The sequence below is a fragment of the Mastomys coucha genome, unplaced genomic scaffold (genome assembly GCF_008632895.1).
Source record: "Mastomys coucha isolate ucsf_1 unplaced genomic scaffold, UCSF_Mcou_1 pScaffold5, whole genome shotgun sequence".
NCBI classification, from domain to species: domain Eukaryota; kingdom Metazoa; phylum Chordata; class Mammalia; order Rodentia; family Muridae; genus Mastomys; species Mastomys coucha.
Genome location: NW_022196911.1, coordinates 95,855,706 through 95,865,581, shown reverse-complemented (window position 1 = coordinate 95,865,581; position 9,876 = coordinate 95,855,706). Strand labels below are relative to the sequence as shown.

The 9,876-nt window shown below is 43.5% G+C and overlaps 1 protein-coding gene and 1 pseudogene across 3 annotated transcripts; both read left to right on the top strand.

Moving 5' to 3' along the window:
• Positions 1 to 1,012, top strand: part of LOC116078731 — a 2,960-nt pseudogene extending 1,948 nt beyond the window's left edge.
• Positions 1,013 to 7,541: 6,529 nt separating this feature from the next.
• On the top strand, positions 7,542 to 8,165 carry LOC116077010 (keratin-associated protein 4-7-like). 3 transcript variants are annotated; one of them, XM_031351206.1, is made up of 3 exons: positions 7,542 to 7,648; positions 7,739 to 7,993; positions 8,105 to 8,165. In XM_031351206.1, exons 1-3 carry the CDS (start codon positions 7,542 to 7,544, stop codon positions 8,163 to 8,165), a joined length of 423 nt encoding a protein of 140 aa, XP_031207066.1. The 3 variants fall into 3 exon arrangements, with proteins under 3 accessions (XP_031207066.1, XP_031207065.1, XP_031207064.1); XM_031351205.1 differs by having other exon boundaries at positions 7,542 to 7,633; positions 7,709 to 8,165; XM_031351204.1 differs by having other exon boundaries at positions 7,542 to 8,165.
• The last annotated feature ends 1,711 nt before the right edge of the window (positions 8,166 to 9,876 follow it).

Here is a 9,876-nt window from a genome sequence, read left to right as displayed (position 1 = left end):
CTTTCTCTTCCTCCCTCACACCTCTCTCCTCATGGCCATGGCCGGCCATGTGGCCATGGCCAGCCTCTACTTTCCTATCTCTTTTCTCTCCTTTCTATAATAAAACATCTTATGACCATGCTTTGACTCCTTTAAACTAGATTGGCTGTATTGGCCCAGCGTTTGCAGCCGGGAGACTTGATGGAGAACTCCCGTGCACCAGCTCACACCCGAACACCAGGTGGCCGCTTTCCCTGCCTGTCCCCTTTCTCCCTTCATTCTCAGCTCCTCTGAGGCACCCAGAGTTGCCTACAGGGTGCACGGACAGAGACCCGCTTCAGCTGCCCAGAGTACCTAGCCTCTGGCAGGACGCAGGTCATTCTCTCCAATGCCTTTCGTTCCCCCACTGCCCGGTAGCGCCCGGTGCCCACAGCTGCCACAGCTGCTGCGGCAGTGAGCATGAGGCTTGATAAGGTGAAAGTTAAGGTTCTTTAAAAATCAAGCAACAGCTCCTGTTGGGGCTCTGTGTGCTCTGAACAGAGCCTTGCCCAAGGCTGCTGTCAGCCTAGTTGCTGCCAGACCACCTGCTGTAGGATTACCTGCTGCAGGACCACCTGCTGAAGCCCCAGCTTCTGTGTGTCCAGCTGCTGCAGGCCTCAGTGCTGCCATTCTGTATGCTGCCAGCACAGCTGCTGCCACCCCAGCTGTTGTGGATCTAGCTGCTACAGACCCAGCTGTTGCATTTCCAGCTGTCGCCACCCCACCTGTTGCATTTCTAGTTACTGCAGGCAGTTCTGTTGCCAACCCACCTGCTGCCACCCCTACTGCTCCTGTCCCAGTTGCTGTGTGTCCAGCTGCTTCAGGCCTTCCTGTTGCTACCCTACCTGCTGTGTGCCCAGCTGTTGTAGGCCAAGCTGCTTCCAGTCTGTATGCTGCAAGCCCACCTGCTGTGTTTCCAGCTGTTGCAGACCTGTCTGCTGCAGGCAGGCCCACCTGCTGCTGCCCCAGCTGCACTGGTGGTTCTTGTTGCTGAGTGTCTTGACCTGGATCAGTTCTCTTTCAGCCCTTCAGATTATGCATATGAATATTCAACAGGACATGTGACATACTGATGCTACAAACATATAGATTTATGGAATGATTTGGAAAACCCAATGTCTGATACTATTTATTCTCTTTTAAAAATAATTTTTGATACTAATACATCAGAATTATAGTCAAATTATTCTTCATGTTGTTTTAGAATTCCTTACTCTGTTTCAAAGTACAAGTTGTTAACTGTTTTATTTCTAGATTCCTCCCCCTTTCTAATATTTCCCCCCATGAGATTTATTTTCTTGTGGCTTGCTTGATATTTCCCAATAAAACTTTTAGTCTTCAAGAGCATAGAATGTTCTCATCTCTCATTCTTCTTATTTATTCTTTATTGGTTCATATTCATTATCCACAGTGCTAGGTTTCACAAAGACAATCTCTTTCAAGTATATCATGTATTTTCAGCCTATTTGTCCTCATCACCCATCCTCCTCCCACCTCTTTCCCTTAGCTCTCTTCTTCCACATTGATGATATACACAGAGCACATATTCATTTATATATAATCTAGGACCACAGATAACATAAAATATGCATTTTTTCTTTCTGAACTAGATATATTTGACTTAATGTGGCTATTTCCCAGCCAATGACATAATTTCATTTTTTTTACAAGGTATATAAACTCTGTTGTGTTTCTATTTGACATTTCTTTATTCACGCACCTGGTGAATGGTGCCTGGTCCATTGAACATGGATGCCTGGTCCAATGAACAACTTGGTTATTGTGAATAGCACTCCAATATATATAGGTATATGCATCTCCATGGTGTTCTACCTTAGTGTCCTCTGTGTACACACCAAAACTGGATAGGTGAGTCACATGGTGGCTTTTAGTCATTGAGGTATCTTTGTTGGGGATTGGTTCTAATGCTTTGAATTAATCTGGTCCCCCAAATCGGGAATCTGTATGTCCAAATGCTGAAGGTCCCAATTGGCTTATGATTGATCAATATTGAGCCAATGGTCAATGGTTGGACAGGTAGACTGAGGCGGGACCTTTAGATTTGTGTAGGCTAGGAACTGGGAGAGAGGGAAGGGAGAATTGTCATGATTCAGAGGGAGACAGATCAGATTTAGAGCTGCAGAAGGAAAATCATCCAAAATGTAGGTGAGACGGAATGTGGCCTTGGAAGGGCTGCCCAGAAGCATCTTGGGCAGCAAAGACTAGGGAGCCACCCAGAAGGAGCCAGGGCAACAAAGATAAAATATAGAATTAGAGGGTGTTAAGCCAGAGGTACCGGAGGAAAAGTGTGCTAGCCATGGGGAGGATTAGAACTACCTAACCTTTGAGCTAGTCAAGGGAACCAAAGCGGTTAACTAATTGCTACGACATGTCTCCATACTGATTTCCATAGGGGCTGAACCAATCTACGATCCTCACAAGAAATGTCTAAGGCTTGCCTTTCCTCATGTTTTCACTTATTGTTAGTGTATTTTCTGTTCCTTTTGCCTGTCTGCCATTCTTTTTTCCTTCCTCTTTTTCTTCCTCCTTCTCTCCCTCCCTCTCTTCTTCTCTCTCCTCCCCTCCCAACCATCCATCCCTTCTTTCTCCCCGTCCTTTCTTTCTTCTCCTCCTTTCTTTTGTCCAAGGAGCTCATCCCAAACCTTGTGTATACTAGGCTGGCATTCTACCACAGAGCTGTACCTTCCTTCAACCCCATTGTGTTTTCTTTATGACGATCATTCTGGCTGGAGTGTGGAATCTTTGCGTAACTTTTTTCACATGTTTATTGACTATTTGTACTTGAACTTTTAGTCTGTCCTCATTTCTGTCTTTTTTTTTCCCCATGGCACAGAGGAACATGTCATCAGAGGGAGCCTTAGACCTGAAAATTCAAATTGGCTTTTGTAAATAAGATTTTTGTTCAAAATAGAATTTAGCCTCACAGAAAAGGAGACTCGGTCATCTGAGAAAGGATTGATACTTCAAAAGGATCAATATCCCAATTATGAACTAAAAAAAAGTATACCATTGAAAGAATAAATGATCCAGTCAGAAATGGACAAATGAACTATTGCTAACTAAAAATGTATTTAAAATACACATCACTATTCATCAGGGAAATGCAAATAAAAGCTATGCTGAGACTCCTTACCCAAGTCAGAATGGCTGTCATGAAAACAACAAGCAACAGATGCTGATGAAGACATGGAGAGGAGAGGGCCTTTTACTATAGCTGAGAAAGTAAATGAGTGGGGCCATTTTAGAAATCAGTATATAGGAATTACCAAGAACCAAAATTAGAAAACCATACAATCCTGTTATATTACTCCAGTACTTATCAGAAGGAAACTGAATCAGAATGTAAGAGAGATATCTGCCTATGCATAATTATTGTGAAGCTATTCTCATTGGCCAGAATAATGAAATCAACCTAGATATCTATCAACAGATAAATAAGGAAATTATGGCATATATACAGTGGATATTATTCAATTAAAAAATTCATATATTCAACCAAAAAATATACATATATTTGTATGTATACAAATACAGAACACTGTAGGATTTAATTCTTTGTTTTAAAAATGTTGTTGGTATCTACTTATTATACTCCAATCACATTCACCCTGCATTACCATTTTCTACCCCACTCATTCCTGCATTGCTTACTTTCTTCTCCTCAAATAATCTCCCTTCTACATTCATGGTGGTGTGTGTGTGTGTGCACGCGTGCCTGTGTGTGTGCAAGCCTATGTGTGTAGATATAATATACACAGATCTATACTCTAAACTTGGCATATGCCAAGCGACCAGCCCTATACCACCGAGCTACATACAGCCCAAATGCTAGACTCTGTATGTGACAGAAAACATGATATCTATCTTTCTTGATCTGGCATTTGGCTGGAGAAATAGAAATGCTACGCAGACGAAAGTGTTGAAACTGTGATCAGCTCCTGGAAGGAAGAGAGCAAAAGCCTCAAGTCCATGGTAAGCCAGTGTGATGGTTAGCCTTTGTTGTCAACTTGACGTACCTTGGGAGAGAGAACCGCAGTTGATGAATTGCCTCCAGTGGATTGGGCTGTGGGTACGTCTGTGTGGCACATTCTTAATTGTTGATTAATGTGAGAAGCCACTCTGGGCTGGGCCACCCCTTGGTAGTTGGACTTAGAAGATATAAGAAAGGTCATTAAATGAGAGCCGGGAAGCAAACCTGTGAGTAATCTCCCTCCGTGGCTTCTCCTTGAGCTTCTGCTTTGAGATACTGCCTTTGATGACGGACTGTACCCTGTAAGCTAAAATCAACTTTTGCCTCCCCATGTTGCTTTTGGTTGTGGAGTTTATCACAGCCACAGAAAGCAAACTAGGTCAGCCACTCATCTCTAAGGGAGACTGCCTGGATGTTCTAATGCTAGGATAAGCCCAGGGTTCTCACAATCTTAAATCCAAATGTGGGAATTAGGTATGACAATGACTCCTACTGCATGTCATGCCAGTGCTACAAAGAGAATCTATTTTGTCACTCCCCATACCTCAGAGTGTCATCAGCCACGGTCCTGGGTGGGAACTACTATTTGTGACTGAGCTACTCTGGGGGCTTATAAAGAAGGAACGGTCACAAGCCAGAGAGCCTGGGTATGCTCTGCTCCAGTGTCTAGATAGGAAATGGACACAATAGCCATGTAGACAGGCAAGGTCGGATGTGGACATGACGAGATGTTTAGGCAGCCGAGGAGTTGCTGGTTGGCAACATGGATGAAAATTTCAAGCAGGAAACTGAGATTTGGATGGGGGAAACCAAACAGAAATGCTGGAAATAGTTCTGATCTCCATTGAGTCATGGGTAGCCACTAGTCATCAGGGCTACTTGAGGGCCATTCTTTCACTAAAACACAAGAGCTTCTGTGGATATTGGACTGGATACTATAATGTAGTCATCAGGGTCTTTTGCTCCATAACAACTGAAAAGAAAAGTACAACAAAAGAAAACGTACATATCTTTCCACGGAACGGTCTCAGGAGCGCTACATTCTTTAGAGCCAGTACATACCGCAGGCACAGGGGACCAGACATGTCTCCTAAAGTGGTACAGTCGGCAGCCCAGGTTATTACCCTGGCTATATAAATCTAGCAATAAGGATCATGATTGGAGCAGAAATAGGCCAAGCACCAAAGAGCCTTGTAGGAGCATTATGATTCAATTAGGCTTAAGTGCTGGAGAGGAGGGGAATCTCAAAGTCATCGCATCTCTACTGATTCTTGAATCTTCCCCAGCAACACCACCTTATCTTTAAATCCCTCCACTGACTACTACCACAGGGCAACCCATTACACAAGCCAACCTCACAGGATGAGTCACATGTTGTACTCTGAGATGCACTTATCCTATTTCAACACCCCACAGTCCTTTGGGGGCAAGTCCCTCACACAGAGTGTTTCATGCTTCATGCCATTGATTGACTCTGATATCTCTTCATGGGGCCCAGTTTCCTGAGTTTTTCCACTTGTTGCACATTAGTCATGCTGTTATTACCACACTGACTTTAATCTCCACATGCCACATTCACTTCCATTGTTCTGGTTTATAGAATTAAGCACGTTTTGCAGATAGGTTTTGGCTGCTTAGAGAAGAGAATTATGTCTTCTGCATAGAAAATACCACACTTCCATGAATGCAAGAGTGTCTGCACCCAGGAGCTTTAATGCTTCAGGCTTTAATGTCTGCAGATGGTTGGCAGTGTGAACTAACCTTGAACTTACTGTAGTGTGAAATACCAAGACTTTGTTATTAGAAGCACACCAATCTCTTATAAAGGCACAGTGGTTGCATCAATAGGTCTCAGCTCCTCTTCTTTTACTCTGTTCTGAGGTAGAGTTCTTTCTATGTAGCTCCAGATAGCCACAAGTTGACATGTAGCCCTCACACTCATGGATCTCTTTCAGCCTCCTAAGTACTGAGAGTACAGGCGTGCACTACGATGCTTAGTGTGAACCATTTCTTCTCTTAAGTCCAAGAGTAACATGCTAATTTGATCTACATATTAGGCCTGGTTAAAAAATGATGAGGTTAGACAAAGTCTCAGGGATTATTGGTTGTTTTAAAATTCTTTCCAAGAAATTTAGATGCATTCACAACTACTCACCTTGATGGTAGTGACCTGATTAGCTAGTTAGTTAGTTAGTTAGTTAGTTAGTTAGTTAGTTTTGGGATTTGACATTGCTTCTGAAGTGTTTTTTCTCATGCCAGCAAGAGTAAAGCATTTGAAGCATGACTCTCCACTCAGCATAGCTACTCTTTCCTAAATTCACGATCTCCAGACACTCAGAGTGCTCTGAAATGAAAGGTAGCATGAACCTTTCATAAGCCAGGATCTCCTTCCTCAGGTCCTCTTGTCTCCAGAGACAGAGGAACATTAGGAACTGTCAAGAGTCTTTGTTTTCCAAAGAGGCAGCAGCTAGAAGTTGAGTTAGGCATTTTTTTTCCAGTCTTTAAACATGTACTATGTTTTCATAGTGAAAACACACAGGCAGATATCCTCTGAGCTGGAAATCTGTACCCTATCACCTCCTGTTTGTGGAAACTAGAACTTGAGAATAAACACTGATGGACAACCTAGACAAAAAGCAGAAAAGCATTGGAATTTTACAGGGCGAACACAACATGGCAGGATCCAAGTTAGAACAACAGGCAAGCACATAGTGAACTAGGGTGGGTGGGTAGGCAAGTGTATCCTAAAAAAAAGGGGGGTCAATGTGGCCACTGAAGCCAGAAAGATAATATTCAATGATGAAAATTAGCTCCATCCACAGCAGTAAGACAAGAGAATGGATCTCATAGTGTAGCTAGACTTGGCAGCCAACTTTTCCTAAGAATAAGTTTGGGGTGTTTTGTTTGGCAAAAAGGTAACATCAAAATTTCAAGTGTTACTACTGTGTCTGAAAACAGTGTTGTATTTCCTACGAGAAAGTCTAAATACTGAATCACAGCTGGCAGGGGATACTTCAGTGTCCTGCTTCTCATGTTCAAACTTCTTTTTTTGACAATCTTACCTGTAACAAATGGGCAATCAAGACTGTACCATGAATTTACTCCCCTGAGTAATCAGAAACAATTAAATGCAAGAAGAATCATTGTCACATCAGGATAGACAGGCTATGCCATGTAAACAGAGACTGAAATGTATAATAATATCAAGAGGTAAATTGTCATGTGATGGTGCCCTTTGATGATGTCAAGTCAGAAAGGTAATTCAAAAGTGCTGACAGAGGAATTCTAACACATCAGGAAGAGACATCGTGTTTCCTACCCAACCTAAAACGTAACCAGGAAAATAATCTTGTTTAATTTTGTAATCACATAGTATTTATCAACACAAACAATAACAAGGAAAGAATACTGCATGTGAGGACAGCAGCGCCCCTAGCAGGGTATAAAAGGGGATGTAGGCAGGGATATTCTCACTTCCAAATCTTCTACCCACCTTCTTGTAAACCTACCAAGAACCTCCACCTCTGACACCATGGTCAGCTCCTGTTGTGGTTCTGTCTGCTCTGAGGAGGGCTGTGGCCAAGGCTGCTGCCAGCCTAGCTGCTGCCAGCCCAGCTGCTGTGTGTCCACCTGCTGCCGGCCCAGCTGCTGTGTGTCCACCTGCTGCCGGCCCAGCTGCTGTGTGTCCAGCTGCTGCAGGCCCAGCTGCTGTGTGTCCAGTTGCTGCAGGCCCAGCTGCTGTGTGTCCAGCTGCTGCAGGCCCCAGTGCTGTCAGTCTGTGTGCTGCCAGCCCACCTGCTGCCGCCCCAGCTGCTGCATTTCCAGCTGTTGTCGCCCCAGCTGCTGCAGGCCTTCCTGCTGCCAGCCTAGCTGCTGTGTGTCCAGCTGCTGCAGGCCCAGCTGCTGCCAGTCTGTGTGCTGCCAACCCACTTGCTGTCGTCCCAGCTGCTGTATCACCAGTTGTTGCCGTCCCAGCTGCTGTGTGTCCAGCTGCTGCCGCCCCTGTTCCAGCTGTTGTGGGTCTAGCTGCTGCAGGCCCAGCTGCTGCACTTCTAGCTGCTGCCGTCCTTCTTGTTGTGTGTCCAGCTGCTGCAGGCCCACCTGTTGCCAGAGCACCTGCTGTCGCCCAGCTTGCTCTAGTTGTTCTTGTTGCTGAATGCTCTCACCCACAGTCTCCTGTTCTTCCCCAACCAACATTCCATATATAGAGCATCTGTGAGCTGATTCTAAGACACCAGATCTAAACCCTTAATTCCAGTTGACTAATATGCTGTTTTTGCCTCCAAGTATAGCCTTTCTCTCACTCATACTCTCTCTTTCCTATATGAATGCAACTTTGAATTTCCTTTAGATTCCTTAAAACTATTATGTGATTACCCATGGAAATACTTGTTATCGGCCATATTTCCTAAAATGGAGTTGTTCCTATAACTTAAATAAATGTGGATTTGCAGTCATGGAAATAAAGTCATTTTGTCTTTTTTCTTTCTTTCTGTTGTCATGTACTAGCTTTTCTGTAGGCCATCTCTAAAAACAAAAAGACCACAGGAGGCAGTGGCATGCATACCAGCTCCTTGCCTGCAGAAATCTCCATTTGAAAGCATAAATATGGATGCTTAGATCCAGTGCCTGGATGTCTCCTGCAGACAGTCTCTTACAAAGACCAGGCTTAAGGCAGGAGAACTCCAAGCTCTGTGTTCTTGCATGTATTTAAGGGGATATCAGTGGGCATCCTGCTGTAGTTTGTTATATTCTAAGGGCTGCTACAACAAGATGTATGTGCTTTGTTGTGCTTATTAAAAGCAGAACCTTAAACAGGAACTTTTGGAGGAAACATTAACCAGGAAAGGCTCTCCAAAGGAACCTGGAAGAAATTTCCAGGAAAATAGATTACAGTAGTAGAAATACAGGGTGCCTTCCATAAATGCCAAGCCATCTGATGTTATGTGATAGGAAGGTTCTAGAACGCAAGCAGGATTACAGCCCTTCCTTTCTTAGAGGCAAAGTCCCTTTCTTTGCACAGTCACTCAGTCATCTGTGGCCACTTGGTATAAGAGGAAAGGAGCTGACATGTGTAGCGAAAGTAGCTTATGTATAATAAAAACAATTACCCCAAGAACACAGCACATAGCAAATGTGTAGTGTGAGCCACTTGCATTGTGTGTTCACATTTGTTTAAGGATGAGGACTGTTAAGATGAAGGGTAGAACATCCTTGAGTAGAAGATTCTATACCCACCTGTACACCTCTGTCTTCTAGTTACTCCAACCCATCAGTCAGAATCAGAAGAGAAAGGTATGGTAGGTGTATCAGATGCCTGCTTTGAAGAGCCACATAGGTCATGTCCCGAGAGTTCTAAACCAGTAGTTACTATATTTTTATTTAACTGTAGATGTTATTCTTGATCATTTACACTTAGCACTCCAACTAAAATTGCCAGTACTGCTCCTTGGGTTATCATTGCTAAGATATGCTCCTCTCCTCTCTTGATGAGGGTCCCTATTTCACCATGGTAGTGCAGTCTCTGTGAGTCAGTATCAGGCATTTAGAAGCTTTATGTCCTTGTATGCTATATTGTGACAAAGGGCAGGAGAGTCAAGAGAACCTGAGGTTAAGACAGTGAATTTATATTTCTTTCTTGTCTCCTCTTACCTTGGTATCTTTAGGGCTCCATTTGCATTCCATACTAGACACCAATTAGTTTTTTATTGTTTTTAGCTTTTTATTGATTCTTTGTGAACTTCACCTCATGCACCTGAAAGGCTCGATAATCTTAGAATTTTAAAATGAGGGCATTTTATACAAATGTATGGTGTATAACCTTTACCTAAAAGGACATGGAGGGCCGCTGTAGCCAGCCAGAAATA

What these genes read in the sequence shown, in the direction of transcription:
- LOC116077010 (XM_031351204.1), top strand. Translation starts at nt 7,542, where the DNA reads ATGGTCAGCTCCTGTTGTGGTTCTGTCTGCTCTGAGGAGGGCTGTGGC.